Below are 18957 nucleotides of genomic sequence, written 5' to 3'. Positions count from 1 at the left end.
TTATAGATAAGAGGAGGAAGGCAAAGGAAGTTAAATGGCTTCCTTCACTAAGTTCTCCCTCTACTTTCTTTTCCTTTTTCATCTTTCAGTCTTATTGAGATACAATTGACACACACCACTATGTAAGTTTGCTATACAGCATAATGATTTCATTCACATTCATCATGAAATGATTACCACAAGAAGTTTAGTGGACATCTATGATCTCATATAGATACAAAATTAAAGAAATAGAAAAAAAATTCTTTTCCTTGTGTTGAGAATTCTTAGGATTTACTCACACATATATATATACAGAGAAGTGTTACATAAGTACATCGTGTTGTATATTACGTCCCTAGAACTTGTTTATTCTCCCTCTATTTTTTTTTTTTTAACATCTTTATTGGAGTATAACTGTTTTTCAATGGTGTGTTAGTTTCTCCTTTACAACAAAGTCAATCAGTTATACATATACATTTGTTCCCATATCTCTTCCCTCTTGCGTCTCCCTCCCTCCCACCCTCCCTATCCCACCCCTCTCATGGTCACAAAGCACGGAGGTGATCTCCCTGTGCTATGCGGCAGCTTCCCACTAGCTATCTGATTTACATTTGGTATGTTTTTCTCCTTCTGACTTACTTCACTCTGTATGACAGACTCCAGGTCTATCCACCTCATTACAAATAACTCAGTTTCATTTCTTTTTATGGCTGAGTAATATTCCATTGTATATATGTGCCACATCTTCTTTATCCATTCATCTGTTGATGGACAGTTAGGTTGCTTCCACGTCCTGGCTATTGTAAATAGAGCTGCAATGAACATTTTGGTATCAGTTGTGCTTTTGAATATTACGTTTGCTCCCTGCCTTCCCTTGTGGCTTCAGGGCATTTCTTATACAGCTCAGCCACATGTGACACAGTGTATCTTTTAAAATGTCGGGTGAGGGAAACTTGGCTGATCTCACCTCACACCTACCTGATGGAGAACAAACTCTCTAGTCATGAACCGCTTATCACGATAAAATGTTTAGCGTGAACCAGATCTGCAGTTGCTACGCTGTCTTCGGTGGACGAAGGCAGCGGAAAGATGCCATTTTTCCTGTTGACGTCTTAGTCTAGCACCCGTCCCCATAAAAGCCCTAGTAGAGCTGTCAGCCTTGAAAAAGGAGTACAGATGCCTCCTTCCCACTTCCTTCTTTCTCTGTGGTGAGACTGCTGGCTTGTCCAGACCAGACAGGCCAGCAGTGGCCTCTGCCTCCCTGGTTGGTCTGGAAAGAGTCCCATGGAATGACCTGGATGTACAGCAGTGTTCCACTCGGTCTCAGATACCTGATGTTGATGACCCCAGGGCAGATCAGCAGCCTCTGTGGCCCACATTAGGCTGGAACCCTCTGAGGCAGGCAGGTTCAGTTCTGCCTTTCTCCTGCGTGGCAGATGACCACCTCATCATTTAAGCAAGCCTGCTTTGGGGGTGCTTAATGCGGCCCAAGACCACCCACGCATTCATTCATCGGTGGCCTATTGAGTGCCCCGCGCTGGTCAGTGCTGCTACTCAAAGCTGAAAAACATGGTTTCTACTTACAAGAAGCTTCTAGTCTAGTGGGGCCTTGCTGCTGCAGGCCAGTCTGCTCCAGGGGCAGAGAGAAAAATCCTTTGAAGACTTATTGGAGGGATACCCTACAAAACGAGTATAGCAGCTGATGATCACACAGAGTGTGGATATAGGAAGCAGGAAACGGTCTCAAAGTTTAGCAGGTTCTTTGGGGGAACTTTGCATCGAAGAGCAAGAAGATAAGCAGATGTGGCTCTGTGGCCCCCTCGGGGCTCGCCCAGGTTGCCCAGAAAGAAGTTTCTTGTCCTGCTGTTCGTGCTTTGCTGAGTGGACCTGAAGCTCGACAGTGAAGCCCCAGCTGCCACTGGGTGGGGCTAGCACTGGGTTCCCTCCCTCCCTCACCCCTTCCTGCTACTTCTCCTTCCTGCTTTCAGGTTTCCTTTCCTTCTTTCTTTGTTTTTTTTTAACATCTTTATTGGAGTATAATTGCTTTACAATGGTGTGTTAGTTTCTGCTTTATAACAAAGTGAATCAGCTATACAGAACACTCTAAGCCATAAATCACAGCAATATCCTTTTTGACCCACCTCCTAGAGAAACGGAAATAAAAACAAAAATTAACAAATGGGACCTAATGAAACTTAAAAGCTTTCGCACAGCAAAGGAAACCATAAACAAGACGAAAAGACAACCCTCAGAATGGGAGCAAATATTTGCAAATGAAGAAACTGATGAAGGATTAATCTCCAAAACTTATAAGCAGCTCAATATGAAAAAGCAAACAACCCAATCCCAAAATGGACAGAAGACCTAAATAGATATTTCTCCAAAGAAGACATACAGATGGCCAAGAGGCACATGAAAACTGCTCAACATCACTCATTATTAGAGAAATGCAAATCAAAACTACAATGAGGTATCACCTCACACAGGTCAGAATGGCCATCATCGGGTTTTCTTTCTATTCATCTCTTTCTCATTCCTCCTCCCTTCTTATACTTTTTTTCCTACGAAATTATAAAGTTTACTTTTGAACTGTGTCTATTTGTTTACATGTATTTGGAAAAGTTCTCTTTAGTCAAAAAAAAAAAAAAAAGTGATGATTACAACCAGATAAAAGTGTTTCAGACTCTCATTTTGGGGGCAAGTAGTTGTTGCTTGGTGGCCGGTATAGATATTTTGAGACTTGCACAGGCTCTACATAGACTTGACTATTGACTAATTACAGTGTGTTACATGAGGGAATATGACTTGGAATTGGTTTCATGTAGTAATACTGCATTGCAGTCATTTAGTGGACACAGAAGGGAATAGAGGAGAAGTGCAATCATTTCACTTCATGAAAAGTCTAAATCAAAAATACATTTTAAAAATGATAGTTGAGTTATATGTGGCTGCTTTTAATGAAGCTCTAAGAAAGTGCTACTCAGTAAAATAATTTCCTTCTTTATTGGATGCAAAATGGGTTCATTTCAGATGGAGCTGGCTTCCCCATCCCTGGTTGTATGATGTCAGGCAAATAACTTACCCGACTAAACCTCATCTTGAAAATGGGGATGAAAACAGAACCCAACTCGTAGGATCACTGTGAAAATGAAATAAGATAATCCTGAAAGGCATTAGCACGGTGCAGCGCACATGATAAAAATTCAGGAAATGTGAGCTTTTATTATTCACCATTGGCACAGGGTTCATGATCTGATACAAATTACAAAGCATTATAATAACTTCACACCATTCTCTCAAAGAATCATGTACGAATCAGACATTGGAACTACTGCACGTGCTAAATGAATGGACTGGAGATTAATGAAGTTTTACTGTTTAAAAAATGGCTTTTCTATTTGTTCCTTTCTTTACCTCTTCGTAGTTCTCACCCAAGAGTGTTCACTGAGCAGCTGCTCTGAGGGGGGACGAGGCTGGGCCAGTGAGTCACGTGTTTGGGGCTCACTCTGGCCAGATGTGGTGCCCACCAGATGTGGTGCCAGCTGACATCCAGGAGACTCCTTCCTCTCCCTGCGCTCCTTCGGGGGTAGCCAGGAGCCTTCGTGAATGCTTGTTAGCTCCTCAGGATAGGCCCAGTCGCAGACAGTGCGTTGTCACTTTTTCTAAAATATGTTTTTGCAGGCCGTCTTGAATTGGACCGTTTAGAAAGCGTTATCTGTTCTTTCCAGAGTATTTTACTCTGTCTCACTTCCAGATATGGTCACCGCCCTGCCTTTATCTGTGAGGGAGGCCTCTCCACCTCTCTTAGTCTGTAACATTTGAGGAACTCCCAGACCCCAGGCATTTAGGCTACAACTTTCAACTACCGGGCAGCTGAAAAGAAAACAGAAGAAGCTGGGTGACCCACAGCATTCAGGGGATCTTACTGTGTCAATCTGATCATTGAATTGTCTCAAGATAGATTAGAAAGCAAATTCCACTTCAGCGTCAGCTCAGAGCACCGAGAGCTCCTGAAAAACGGACTTGATGATATCGTGATAGTTGGCAGTTTTAGCGCGAGCCACGTAATCTTTGAACAATCGGTCGTTTGGAGTTTGCTTGCAGGGCCAGGCCCTCTGGGGTGTTTTAACTGCAGATCACCATATTTTATGCAAGAGACCAAAAAACTGTGGGCTTCCCTGGTGGCGTAGTGGTTGAGAGTCCGCCTGCCGATGCAGGGGACGCGGGTTCGCGCCCCGGTCCGGGAAGATCCCACACGCCGCGGAGCGGCTGGGCCCGTGAGCCATGGCCGCTGGGCCTGCGCGTCCGGAGCCCGTGCTCCGCAACGGGAGAGGCCACGACAGTGAGAGGCCCGCGTACCGCAAAAAAAAAAAAAAAAAAAAAAAAAGAAAAGAGACCAAAAAACTGGTAGCCTAGAAGGGACAGGCAGCTGAGAATGATTTCATTTGTGTCCCTTCCTTCTTCTTTTTGTAGTTCCCAACCGGAGAATATTGAGTCAGACTCTCCTTCCCCTGCACAGACATGCTTCTCTTCCCCTATCGATATTCTGCTTCTGTTCTTGGCGACACGCTCCATCGATTCAGTCCCCGGGGTCAAGTTTCTGAGGAATGTTTTCTATATCTATATCTATATATAGCACACACATATAGACATATATAAAAAATATACACGCATATGTCTATACACACTCATATAGGGAGAGACACACACACAATAAACGTATTATCTTTTTCTTCACTTCAACCTAAATGTTTCTTGTGGCAATTTAGTGTCATGTTCTTAGTTGCAGCCCTGGCTTATGCCTGGACAGTAACATCATCCCGGGTTTACTATCACTTAATGTTTATGTGGTGTATTTTCAGCTTCCTCCCTGAGTATAAGTTGAGTGTAATCCTATGAAAAGACAAGGAAGTAAAACCGGGTAACTTTAGGAAACTTTCAGTTTTATGACTTTATAAATGCCTAAGAAATTGGTTGAGGATGCTTTTAAAGTACAGGAAGAGATGGGAGAGGGAATTGGTAAAGTGATAGGAGAAGGAACGCAGATGTGCCCTGACTTGGGCCGTTTAGGTGCCAGAATTATGATTTTTAAATCCCACGTAGCGCCTCCAACTTAAGCATTGTTGTTCGTTTGTTCGTTGACTTGTTTTTCATGTAAGTGAGGAGAATCATTTCAATCATTTGTTATTAGTGCACTTTTATCGAGTATCCCAGAGCTTTTATATAAACTAGGTGGCCTGGGGTCTGAGGGAACAGGAGGAGGGGACTCGGGTGTTGGAAGAGGCTGGGGGTGAGCCATGGAAGGAGCCCGGGCTTTGGGGTGGGGAGACCCACGTTACAATCTCGTCTCGACCGTCTGCTAGTTGTGACTTTGGGCAGGTTCATTAACCTTTGAGAGTCTGTTTCCTTATCTGAAAAATGGGGTTTAGATGAGAAAAAAAAAGCACAGCGTCTCCTATGGTATCTGGTACATAAGAGGAGGTTATACTTTAAGGATAAATGCTCTCTGCTCTTGAGTCTCTCTTGTCTCAGCCAAGAGCAGAGAATAAGGCCCAGAAGCTTGAGTTTTAAAAACCATATGCTAAATAAAGGTGTGTGTGTGAGGGGGGGGAGGTTGACCACAGAAAATAGTGATTAAAAATCCATATACTAGCAGAAGACTGGCTAAGATCCAAGGACTATTCTAAACTTGCTCACATTATCAGCATCATAGGAAATTAGGTTAACTGTCTTTGTTCTGGACACTGCATTCTGTTTGGAATCTATATCAAGATGAATACTTTCTCCTTTCCACACATGCTTCCTAATAGCCCCTCACAAATACTATATTGGATTCCGGTATGTCCACCCGTTAACAGAAGAAGCAGTTGAAGAGATGGAGAGAGATGGGCTGGAAAGGGCGATTGCTTTCACACAGTATCCACAGTACAGCTGCTCTACCACAGGTAAGGCTTCTCTCTGACAGTGGGAGGGTAGATCTGGCCCTGGCAAAAATAACCAGGGAAACTGAGCGCGGAAGGAAACGATAAGTCATTTTCTATTTGAATGGCAAATCCAGTCTGTCTGTTTTAAACATGAGAGTTCAGGTCAGTCCGTTTGAAATCTCACGGTTCGTCTGTCCCTTGAGTTATTAGCCAGTTGACTGAGAATTACAAATGGTGGATGAAAGGCAGTGGCTTCCAGTGTTCAGTGCTTTAATGCAGCTGTATAATGGATCAGTAATGAACCTTAAGCCACTTTCTATGTTTGTGTAATAACCCTTATTTTTATGGCTACCCTAATATTCTTATTAATGTAGCAAAGTTGATAGCTGTTTCCATTTTGCCAGCGGAGATGTCCATATAACATTGGAAATGTTGGTATGTATTTTGGTTGTGCTTTGGTTATGGGTTGGTTCCTGCTTAAACCAAAACCCAGTTTAGAGTTTCCTTTGCAAACTTCTCTCAGTGTTCTAGATTTTGGGAAATGTTACTAGGTGTTGTTTCCTGTATATTTAATTGGAGCTGGAGAATAATCTGTTTTGCCAATCTCTGTATCATGAGGTATAGGTAAATCTTCTACTGTCACCCACAAATACATTTGTTTGCATCCTTTCTCAAGGCTTGCGGTCAGCACATTTTTACTCCCAAATTGCTTTTGGACATTAGTGCATATTATTTCTATAACTGTAAGGAGAAAACAAAAGGCTACTGGAAGAAATCTTGGAAGCCTGGTGCGTGCCTTAAATATTTATTCAGAGCACCTGTGAAAATGTCTTGAGTTCTCAGACACCCTCAAGAGTTTGAATTGTGATTTCTTTTGGACACGTATCTCAATAACTTTAAAATGTCTGGTAACGTTATTGGAGAATAAATCAGATTTTATAAATTTCTAAACTATACTTTGGCCGGGCTTTCAAAAATATAACTCAACATGTAAACGTCCGCACTCAAAATTAAACAAGTTAAGAAGATGGTTATTTATATGACAAAGGATTGACTAGGGTTTCATTTCACAGCTGGCTCTAGCAGTGTGTTTAAAACAGTAGTGTCTGCAGCTTTTCCCTAGTACCTCTGGTGTAAGGGCTGGTACATCCCTACTTCAGAGATGTGAAAGCCTTTGGGAAGCATGTTCATTCTTTGAGGCCACTAAGAGTGTCATTTATCTGTTGTTTTATTCAGACACATATTGTGGCAGCACCAGTATATTCTGTGTATCAATCACTTTTTTTAATCATGCAATTTTTTTAGTTATGCTTTTCCCTTAATTACTACTTTTGATAGTTCATTGAATGTTTCTGAGTGGTTCAGAAGACCTGCTGTGGCTTCCCGAAGTCCTTCTGTACATCTGAAAATGCTATTCACCTGTGAAATGTGGTTTGCAATGTGAAGATGGTGGTGACTACTTTGTGATTTCTGGAGAGATGGTTTTTGAACCTGGAAAGGACTCAATTTGGATTTATCTGACTCATTGTATTCTGCTCAGAAAAATGGAACTCCATTTATTTTTTTGAAAATTGAGTCTTAGCCTGAGAGTACATGTGATTTAAATATGGCTTTGTCCTGGCTAGCATTTTAATTTGGAGATCTAACTGATTAATAGTTCTCATGGAGAAACCAGTGGTGTTGGGAAGCGTGGCAATGTTTTGGAGCATTTGCCCCATGTGAAGATTGAGGAGGAGGCCCCATGTTAGGGTTAGTTTCCTAGGATTAAGGCTTGGCTCCAGTGCCAGCTCCTCTAGGCCAGGAAAAAAATTGCACTGGGTTGGCACCATCTGCTTTCCCTTAGTCTTTGAATTTTCATGATATCCATCTCTTGCTTAGAAATACAAGTTTTGTTAGATTACCTGTAAGGATTTGGTATTCATTTAACTTATTCTAGGGAATGATCATAATTTTATAAAGCAGGTAAAAACAGAGAATGCGCTTAGACACCTTAATAAGCAGCTCTTCTTATCCAACAAGCCATTAAAAAGGATGGTTATAAAGCTTTTATAGTAATGTGGAAAATATTCATCTCATAATACTAAGTAAAGATGCCCTAAATACTCGGGATACAAAACTGCACATGTCCTAAAAGTATAACTTTGTAAAACAAAACAGCTGTAAAGAAAAATAATTGGAAAGAACTACCTTAGAATAAAACAATGACTGTATTAGCATGCTGGGGTCATGGCCAGTTTCTTTTTTGCTTTCTTTCCCACCCCCCTACATTTTCTGTAAATGGGGTTGATTACCTTCATAATGGGAAAAAAATTTAACATGCTTTCAATTGTAAGACTTGGTCCTTGCAAATAATGACTGCTTGTATTTCATAAGTCCGCCACCATTGTGCTTCTCTTAGAGAAGTGGCCTCAATACTCTTTGAAAGGCCATTGAAATTGATTGCTTTTTAGTGATCTTCATTTGCAGGGTAGTTAAATCTATATGCATTTTAGAGTATTGAAGTGACTGTAATTAGACTGATTCAGTGCAGAAGACTTACCTACCTTGAACTTATAATTACTGCCTTTGCTAGTCTGTTTTTTATTTTCACCATAATCCACATGCGTGTACTAAGTGGCCCCTGTATATTTCAGGCAGCAGCTTAAATGCCATTTACAGATACTATAATGAAGTGGGCAAGAAGCCCACGATGAAGTGGAGCACGATTGACAGGTGGCCCACTCACCCCCTCCTCATTCAGGTAAGCCAGCCACTGCCAGCTGCGTCTGTCACCCCAGCTTCTGGCGTGAGTCAGGTTCTCGTCCCTGCCTGGTCTGTGGGTGTCCCGAGTCTCACTGTTCTCTTACTTAAATTGTGTGCTGGGGATTAAAAAAAGGTATTAGAGTCTTGATTTATTATGACAGGAGGAAATACATTTAAAGATTAAAGGGTAAACTCTTTTCTTTCTTCAGATTAATAGTATTAGTTACAGACCATAGCAGAATTATGTTTTGAGTTTTGTGTTTCACAGTGACCAAAAGAACGTTAAAGATTGTGCGAGGAAAAAAAAAAAAGATTATGCGAGTTGTTTCATTTAATCTCCATTCATAGATTGAACAGCTGACAAAGAGATCCTCTATTTTCTAAATCCTTTAAAATATCGAAAGATTTAAAAATTTTAAAGGTAATATATCTACATGTTCTGAGACAGAATAAATTTAACATTTCAATTGAGAAAGTTTCATCTATTAAAAGAAATTTCAAATTTCTCTTACATAGTTTATAATATTTATAGTAATAGATGTTTGATTTTAGGAGAATCAGTTAAAGCTACACTTCTAAAGCTCTGAATTGGTGTTATTATGTACTTTTCCGCCCTTTGAATATGGACTACTACTGGTTATTGTCCTTGATCAAACAAATATTATTTTGTTCTGTTGGTGGAAGTTTCTACCTTCGAGTTAGTCTAGGTAGAAGAGATACTAAGTGATGTGGGTTTCATCCATTTATTCTTCATTCCTCAGACCGTCTCTGGCAAAATACCAGCTTAACACTTTTTTGAAGCCTGGAGTAACTTAAAATCGATAACCACTAGATGGTGGTAGACATCGTCGAAAGCAGGCCGGCTCGCCCCTGAGCAGACGGTGTTTTCCTTAGGCCTGTAGGTGCTGTCAAGGGTTAACGCTTAGGTTGAAATCCAGTTTTAAGTAACAAGTGCGACGTGAAAAGGAGGCACCTTCCCTCAGGGATGGTTGTAGTTTTGGTCTCAGTGTGGTGTCCTCCCCCCCGACCTCCCTCCCAGTTTGCTCTTTGCTGGTTCCAGTGTGGACCGCCTGAGCCCCAGCCTGGCCTGCCTGTTCTGCTCTTGGAGGCCTGTGATTGGAAACGAGGGGGGTTTCAGGTTAGCACTGACATGTGGCTGCAGAGAACCGAGGGATCTGCACAGCATCTGCCTGCCCTAATTGAGGGAGTAATTAGATTTGCATTAAAATTCAGTCCTTTGAAGAGGGGGGAAGCAGAAAGATGGAAAGGCCTCTTCACTGAGGAAGTCTCCCTTCATAAAATGAAAGGGAATTTTAGAGGCATTTATCTGCCCTCCTATATGGTGTGATTGAAGGCTCTGAGAGCCGCCTGCTTCTTTCATTCTGCAGAGGGATTGTGCATGGAAAATACCGCAGATGGATTTTAGATGATTTCAGGAACACTTCTGCTCACCCACGGCTCCTCAATTTTGATGAGGGCTGAGTCTGTTGTAAGCTGTAACAAATTGTGTTTCTACTTGCAGTTATGCAAGATGATAAAAGGAAAAAATACTACCAAAATTTTGAGGAAACAAAAATTTATGGTTAGATTTTATTAGTATGATGACGATTACATGAGGAGATTTGATATCTAGTGGAAATAGAAAACACCCCCAACTAAACAAAAACTCAAAGTAAAAACTGAAACTAAAAATTTTGTGTTTAGTCTACATTTCTATCAATACGCATTATAGGTAGTAATTACTCAAAATAGTCATTTTACTACTGTATCTAGCTGTTGGAATATTTGGTGTAAATGTATGTTCCAGGCTCCTACTTAAACTTTGCATTGGGCCTCCTTATCTAGGCTTTTGTACAGTCTTTTCTGAGCATCCTTAGTCTCCAAACACCGCAAAGACCACCAGAAAATATTGCTTTTGTCTGTATCTAATCCTATCACATTGACTGTATAGGTAAATTATAAATTTTGAAAAGGGAGCTAACTCTCTAGGTGCCGTTTTGTGCCTTAGAGCATTAATTTGTCAAATTTTGTGGGTTCTGGAAAGATTAATAATATCCCAATATTTATTAGGGAATAATTTGCTCATCCTATAGTATTAACCACTGATATATCAAAATGCCAACAAGTACAAATTTACATGGTTCTGGTAAATTGTCCTTTATAATTTTTTAAAATGATGTTTTAAAAACCTTTTTATTTGGAAATAATTTCAAGCATTGGAAAAGTTACAAGACTAAGAATAGTATATAAGGAACTCTCATCTCTTTGTTTAGATTCACATATTAATAACATTTATCCCACTTGCTTTATCATTTGCATGCTCTCTGTGTGTGTATGCATATGTATGTGTGTCTATGTATACATATTTTTTTCCTGAACCTTTTGAGAATAAGTTTTATATATATATATATATATACATATATATATATATATATATACATACATACACACACGTACATACAGACTTATAAAACCACCCTTTACACCTAAACAGCAGGGATATTCTTTTCCATAACAATGATACAATATTCAACTTCAGCAAATTTAACATCGATACTTAAATCTATCTAATCTACATTCATATTCCAATTTTGTCAATTGACCCATTAATGTCCTTTGTAGCATTTGCTTTATAAGTTAAATGACAGAGTGATTAAAGAGTGAGATAAAAGAAAGCCTCTTCAGATCTGGTATTTCAGCACCTATCGCTGTGACTGGGGGACGTGCCAACTAAGGAAGGGAATTAACTGGTCTGGTGGAGAGAGATGTGAGGAGCGGGGGCTGCGTTCTAGCCCAGGTTCCGCAGATGCCATGCGGCTGAGCGGGCTGAACGGGCCCCCCAGTCAGCCTCAGCTTCCCCCTCTGCGGATTTAACGAGAGTTGTACAACCTCTCATCTGTTGTTATGAAGGTTGTCATGAAGATTTGACTCAGTGAGGAAAAGGTCGTAAAAATAGAGTCATATTTTCTTATTATTCTGTTATTTCTGTCTAATGTATTTTAATGCGATATGCCTGAAAGCCAAGCTAAGGGAGATTTAGTAAGACCCTGTAAGCTGTTTTCCTGCTAGCCGAGCAAATGAGAGGTCTTAAAACAACTTCTCCTTCCCATCTGTGTTTCCTTTCCATCTGGAAGTGTGCCCTGTGCCTCCCAAGGGAAAGCATCCAGAGCGTTCGTTTTCAGTGAGCCATTAGCGAGCTTTAGAAGTTTCCCATCAAATTCCCCAGGCCCCTGAAACGGTTATGAGCCATTTTGATGATGAACCAAAGCAAGAGAGACTGTACAGTTTGCAGTTTTTTTTTTTTTTTTTTTACAAAGACAGTTCTGATGTTTGAGGGCTTCTCTGAGATTTTTGGTGTCGCTCTCATTCAAAAAATATTTTCTTCTCCTTCCATGTCTTTCTTCCCACTCCCTCCTTATCCCCCTTTCTTGGTGTTCCCACAGTGCTTTGCCGACCACATTCTGAAAGAACTGGACCATTTTCCACTTGAGAAGAGACGCGAGGTGGTCATTCTTTTTTCTGCTCACTCACTGCCAATGTCTGTAAGTAAGAACATTCTGTTGGATGACCCAGCGGTAGAGCATTTTGAAATGTGTGACATGGACTCAGCTTCCATTCGGCCTAAGCCCAGTGCAGGGAGGAACTCTAAAATCTCAAACTGAACTTGGTGCTAATTTTAGACTCATTTCTTGAAGCCTAATAACAATTCATTCAGACTATACTATTGTGAATAGACATTGTCTTAATAAGTCCCTTTAAAATGGTAACTTGAAGATATAGTCCTACATAAGAATTTTTAATAAGTGGGACAGTTACAAGAAGACGGCTTTTGCCTGCCCTGTTGAGGGAACTCAGCCTGATGTCTCAGGGTGTCGGACTGTAGAGCCGAGCACTGTCAGCCCCATTCTTTTGTCCTCAAGACTTGGGCTGTTTGAATTCTGGGAAGTGATTAGTTTTTAATTTGCCAAGGCTAGGGAGCACATTTTTTGGCCAGTGAATATAGAGTGTGTCCAATTATGATCTGGTTGCTCCTGAGTTTCTCATATTACACTGGGTGTTCATTAAGATACCGCATCTGTGCCATCACTGTTGCATTTGTGGAGACAAGAATGATGGAGCTGGTGTTTGTATGATATACAGAAGTGCTTGGGATAAGCAGCCAGTTTCATCAGCTTAGAACCAGCCCTGTACCCTAAAAACATTGCTTTCAAAGCTGGAGAGGTAGAGAATTACATTTTCTTCGGTGTTATGAGGGTTGTAACTCCAGGGATAATGGAGTTAATGCACGTGTCGTGTCTGGGGCCAGTCTTCTAATTGGGCTGTGCTGCCACCTGGTGGTCACCAGGGGCAAGCCCTTTGCAGCTTCTCTCTCCTGCGTGTCACCTAAGCGGTGCCAGGTTCAGCAGTAGGTAGCTCCGGAGAGAAATTTCTCTCTTCTGGAAGCCTGCCTATTCTCTTTTCTGGTACCATGCAAATTCTCTTCACATGTCCATCCTCTTGCTCCGTCCTTCTCCTTTCTACAACCGTCCTGTGTGTGATGAGGCCGTGTCTGAAGTGCCAGAAGGGAAGCTCTCTAGCCAGGAAAGGAGGAAGCACATTTTTATAGGCGAACGATTCCAGGTGCTGCCTTCTCTCCTCTCATCTCTCACCTCACTTCCCGTTCTTCCCCTCAGGGACTGAACATGCTGCTTCCAGGTTTGTTGATTTGGTGGTTTTTTTTTTTTTTTTTTTTTTTTTGCTGCCCAGGGTCTTGGGTGGGACTGAGAAATACCGTGAAGTCAGGAGGATAAGGATGGGGTGGGGAAGGTAGAGGGGTTGTCGAGCAAGAAAACTGTTCTCACAAGCTCTTCTTTTTCCCCTGCATTTGCTTCTAATGACGTTTTCCCCGTAATGACTTTTTAAAAACGTATTATGTTGAAGTCATTTTAGACTTACAGAAAAGTTGCAAAAATAGTGCCGTGTTCCCTTAGCTTCTCCTAATGTTGACAGCTCACATAGCCAGAGGCCAGTGATCAAAACTAAGGACCGAACGGTGGTACAGTGCTGTTACCTGGAGGCCTTACTCAGATTTCACCACTTCTTCCTCAGTTGTCTCTTTTCTGTTCCAGGATCCAATCCAGGATCTTACATGGCATTTACTTGTCACGTCTCCTCAGGATCCTCCAGTCTGTGACAATTCCTCCTACTTTCCTTGTCTTTCATGACCTTGATATTTTTGAAGAGTGATTTTGGTAGAATGTTAGTTATTTTGTAGCATGCTCCTCCATTTGGATTTGTCTGGTATTTTCTCATGATTAGACTGAGGTCCGTCGTGTATTATCAGGAAAAAAAAACCCTGGGGTGGTCTGTCCTCAGCGTAGCATATCGGGGAAACATGCTGGCAATATGTCTTACTACTCGTGACGTGATCCCTGGTCATTTGTCTAAGGTGGTGTCTTCTGGATTTGTCCATTATAAAGTCACTATTTTTCTCTCTGTAATTACAAATATCTTAGGCGAGCTACTTTGAGACGGTGCAAATATCTTGTTGTTCCTCAGACTTTTGCCCACTAATTTTAGCCTCCATCAGTGGATATTTCTGTGCTGTTCTAATGGTGACTTTATATTTCCCTCATTCCTTCTACATTTATGTTTCTAATGGCAAACTAACTTTTAGTGATATCATGAAAAGGTGCATCATTTTATTTCGACAATGTTCGTTGAACACCTACTATATTCCAGGCAGTCTTCTATCCTCTCTCATAAGATATGGGAATGAATAAAATAGACAAAAATCTTTGCCTCCAGAGAATGGGGGAAGGGGGACAGATAATAAACATAATACGTAAGAAAATAATCTGGACTATTAGGAGGTAATAAGTGCTAGGGGAAGAAATAAAGCAGGATAAGGGGGTTAGGGAGTTAGTACGCAACTAAATATTAAAGAAGTAAAAGTAAAATTTCTACTGAACGCTTTCAGAGGTATTAGCAAGCTGTTCTGACTGTGAGTAACATTTACAGACATTGTGCACAAAGCATTGCCACGGTCCGCTGTTGTGGGGAGAGTGGGGAAAAGAAATTAGAAGGCACAGGCCATGTTCTTGAGGAGCCTGGAGTCTGAACCCGCGTGCTGCTTCTTTCTCTTATTCCACTAGTGTTTACCTCTTTGTCCGCCTGGTCCCCATAGACTCAGCAGTTCTGTACACTGCCCGTACAGCACTCTTTCAATTTCATTTCTAAAATCAGGGAGTTCCCTGGTGGCCTAGTGGTTAGGATTCCAGGCTTTCACTGTCGTGGCCTGGGTTCAATCCCTGGTTGGGGAACTGAGATCCACAAGCTGTGCAGCGCAGCCAAAAATAAAAATAAAATGAAATGAAATAAAATCAGCCCCTCAGGTGACTACCACGAGTGAAGGCCCATCCCTTGTTGCCTCTTCCTTCCAGCTTTTCTGTCTCATTTTCCCTATTTCAGATGGGGGATTGAAGAAACCTATCCTCCATCGTCATACGTTGTCACTCTCCCAGGAATAACATGGACATAGAATTTGACATGTTCCTGGGGACCTTAGAGATGATTGAGTACAGTGTTCTCCTTTGGCTGCTGAAATCGATCCAAGGAAGTTGGGCGTTGAGCTCAGATGGCATGGTCGTTAGCGCAGAAGACAAGGGGCGGCCTCAGGTCCAGGGCTCACGCCACCTCACCGCACAGTCCAGGGCTCTCGGAACCCTTCACGGTGTTGGTGACTGAACACCCGTGTCTCTGTTGCAGGTGGTCAACAGAGGGGACCCCTATCCTCAGGAGGTGGGCGCCACTGTCCAGAGAGTCATGGATAAGCTGGGTCACTCCAATCCCTACAGACTGGTTTGGCAGTCCAAGGTAGGTGGCTTCCACACATCTGCAGGCAGTCAGCTCTCTTGAGGGTGTGTATTTTACGGCCTAGTTATAAAATGATCAGATTTGGCCCTTTCACGTAGGCAGAATGTTCTGTAACCTGACTGCTCCCATGAGCAGAAAGAACTCTGCAAGCAAATAAGATGGAGGGAAAATCAAGTGACTACTGGAATTCCTTGATTCCATTGAAACAATAGATTATTTTTAATTGTAATCATAGAAATTGTTTTGTTTTTTTTTTTTTTTTTTTTTTGCGGTACGCGGGCCTCTCACTGCTGCGGCCCCTCCCGCTGTGGAGCACAGACTCCGGACCCGCAGGCTCAGCGGCCATGGCTCACGGGCCCAGCCGCTCCGCGGCACGTGGGATCTTCCCGGACCGGGGCGCGAACCCGCGTCCCCTGCATCGGCAGGCGGACCCTCGACCACTGCGCCACCAGGGAAGCCCCGAAATTGTTATTTTTTATATTTTGCCAATTTCGAGAAGGCTTCAAGCTTAATATAGAGATACCAGAACCCAGCAGAGGAGGTGTAAAACGTGGCCCTCACTCTTACAGGGAGGTGTGTGTATGTCCGGGGCAGTGGGCTGTGGTGAGACGTGGGTCCCTGTGTGCATTCATCCTCCTCTCTCACAGGTTGGCCCGATGCCCTGGCTGGGTCCTCTGACAAACGAGGCCATTAGAGGGCTTTGTGAGAGGGGGAGGAAGAATATCCTTTTGGTCCCGATAGCATTCACCAGCGATCACATTGAAACGCTGTATGAACTGGACATCGAGTACTCTCAAGTTCTAGCCAGTGAGGTGAGTGTGGTGATTAATCCCCCTGTGATTTGGTTTAAAAGGAAACTCTCTCTGCAGTGATCTAATTGTATCACTCAAAAATAGTGTTCAGGATATACATCTGCATGTACTGTGGCCTCATCGTTCTGAACGATACGTCACCCAAGTACTGATCTGAACACAGCAGCTTAATTGCATGTGTGCAGTGGGAAAGCACTTTTGTGCCTTTGTAAAACTAGGTAGCCCAGGGGTCACTGCGGGCAACATCATTTTGTTTAGTTGGAGTTACTATGTACCCCTTGAAAGTAATACAAACTACATTTCCTTACGAAAAAAATAATTGTACTTCTCACCAGTTTGGAGGAAAAGAATTTTATTGTTCTATAATTCCTCTTCTTCACCTAATAGTGCCCTTTACTCGGGCTGTTACACTGCTTCTGGTTGGGTTTCGAGGCCCATAGGAGTCATCGCCATTTAAGAGAAGGGCATGGAATGAACACTGGCACAGTGTGTGTAACTTCCTCGACCTCTTGTATGCCCTCACTTAATTAACTCTTTGCTACTGTGTTGTGATCAATCTGATTATTGAAATAACAGATACCATTCTGAGTTGTCTTGTAATGTAAGATGGATGTGATTGTCATTCACATGGAGAAAAACTATTGTTGACCCATCTCAGGGCTTCTGAGGGCCGGCCTGAAACCTGAGTCCACTTCTTAGCATTGTTTCTCTGGGAATTGTGGAACCCTTGGGACCCAAGGAGCCCTTCCGTCTCATCTTCCACCGGACCTCTTGGCCCTGGTCATCCCACGTGTGATGGGTGGGGCCCTGCCCTCGAAGGATCCGTCACCCTCTCTAGGACCAGGTGGCAGGTGCAAGGAAGGGTGGAGAGTGGGCTGGGGGAGAGCTTCAGGAGCACCCGACCCCACAGGTTTTTGTACATAAGTACTGGTCATCCATCACACATGGATGCAGGTAGAGGGTGCCTGAGTTACTTGTCAGTAGTTCTGATGAGGAATTTATGGGAAAGTTGTAGTTGGCTAAAATGAGGTTGTAGTGTTGTCTATGGACTTCATTTAACGATGCCTTCTAGGGACCTCCCCAGCTGTCCAGTGGTTAAGACCCTGCGCTTCCACTACAGATACAGGCGATCTCTGGTTGGGGAACTAAGATCCCACATGCCATGCGGCACAGCCAAAACAAAACAAAAAAATGATGCCTTCTATATCCCAGCAGTGACCTTGGCTAATGGTGACCTCGCTAGAAAACTGAAGTGCAAAGGTAGTTCATACCAGTGTATTTGGAAAACAAATTTTTGTTTGTATTGCATGATAATTCACATTCATTCATATTACCAAACTGAGGTCATTCCTTAGTAATCAAATGGATTATTAGTGACTAATATATTAGCCTATATAGAGAACAAAGAAAACCATCTACTACAATTAATTTCACTATTTTGAAGGGAGAATACACTACATTTAAAACTGTTAACTTTCTCTAAAAAGTAGTTTGAAATTTTTGCCCCAAATAGAAATTATTGCTTTTTGATAATAAAAATAATAAAGAACTCATTTCAGAGAAGTATGACATAGAGAGTAGAACTCACTCAGACTCTTACCCCCGAGAGATATGTTAATATTTTGTTAAAAATAAGTCCCCTTTTCCTTCTAAATGTGCGTGTATCTTAATGAAAGGGGTATTCTTCTACACGTTTAATAAAAGTGGAATTTTTTTTTTTTTTTTTTTTTTTTTTTTGTGGTACGCGGGCCTCTCACTGCTGTGGCCTCTCCCGTTGCGGAGCACAGGCTCAGCGGCCATGGCTCACGGGCCCAGCCGCTCCGCGGCATGTGGGATCCTCCCGGACCGGGGCACGAACCCGCGTCCCCTGCATCGGCAGGCGGACTCTCAACCACCGCGCCACCAGGGAAGCCCCAAAGTGGTATTTTATTCATACTGTTTTTGTAACTTTTTTTCTCTTAAAAATGTATTACGTATACATTAAAAATGTATTAGTATACATTTAAGATGTTTCTAATTTTTTGCTTTCATAAACTTCTCTGTAATAAACATCATTTTTCCTATTATTTTCTTAGAAATAATCCCTAGCAGTGGAATGTAAATGTTGGTACATATTTTATTGGGTTGTCCTACAGAAATACATCCTTTAACTCTCCCATCAACAGTGTTTGAGAACACTTGGGACTTCCCTGGCTGTCCAGTGGTTAAGACTCCTCACTTCCACTGCACGGGGCGCGGGTTCCATCCCTGCTCGGGAAACTAAGATCCTGCATGCCGTGCAGTGTGGCCAGAAAGAAAAAAGACAGTGTTTGAGAACACTGACCAACTGGTTATCCTGCTGTTCCTTCTACATGAAGTTTTGGAATATGATCGATCTCTTTTTAAATTGAGAACTATGTGTTTGCTGAATCTCACCATTTTCCCCTTTCCAGTCTTCTAACTTAAAAGATAAAGCAACAGAAAGGGAAAGGGAAGATCCTAGCTACCTGAGTCAATAAGAATTAGATATTTCTCAGTTATTTGGGGGATAATTAGCTGGAATCAACTGGATATTTTTGGAGAGGGGAGCAGGGATGGTTGTAAACAATCCTTAGGTTTTTTGTTTTTTTTTTTTTTTTTTTTTTTTTTTTTTGCGGTACGCA

At 42.1% G+C, this 18957-nt stretch overlaps 1 protein-coding gene across 2 annotated transcripts in view; it reads left to right on the top strand.

Annotated features, from left to right (window-relative positions):
• Window positions 1-18957, top strand: part of FECH (ferrochelatase) — a 40362-nt gene that overhangs the window by 16454 nt on the left and 4951 nt on the right. For both annotated transcript variants that reach the window (XM_007101454.4, XM_007101456.4), the window contains 5 exons: window positions 5793-5927; window positions 8540-8646; window positions 12092-12190; window positions 15396-15503; window positions 16151-16315. In XM_007101454.4, the coding sequence (XP_007101516.1) occupies window positions 5793-5927; window positions 8540-8646; window positions 12092-12190; window positions 15396-15503; window positions 16151-16315 (614 nt within the window). The remainder of the gene's footprint in view (window positions 1-5792; window positions 5928-8539; window positions 8647-12091; window positions 12191-15395; window positions 15504-16150; window positions 16316-18957) is intronic.

This window comes from Physeter macrocephalus, chromosome 19 (assembly GCF_002837175.3).
Source record: "Physeter macrocephalus isolate SW-GA chromosome 19, ASM283717v5, whole genome shotgun sequence".
NCBI classification, from domain to species: Eukaryota; Metazoa; Chordata; class Mammalia; order Artiodactyla; family Physeteridae; genus Physeter; species Physeter macrocephalus.
This window is presented reverse-complemented; position numbering and strand designations above follow the sequence as displayed.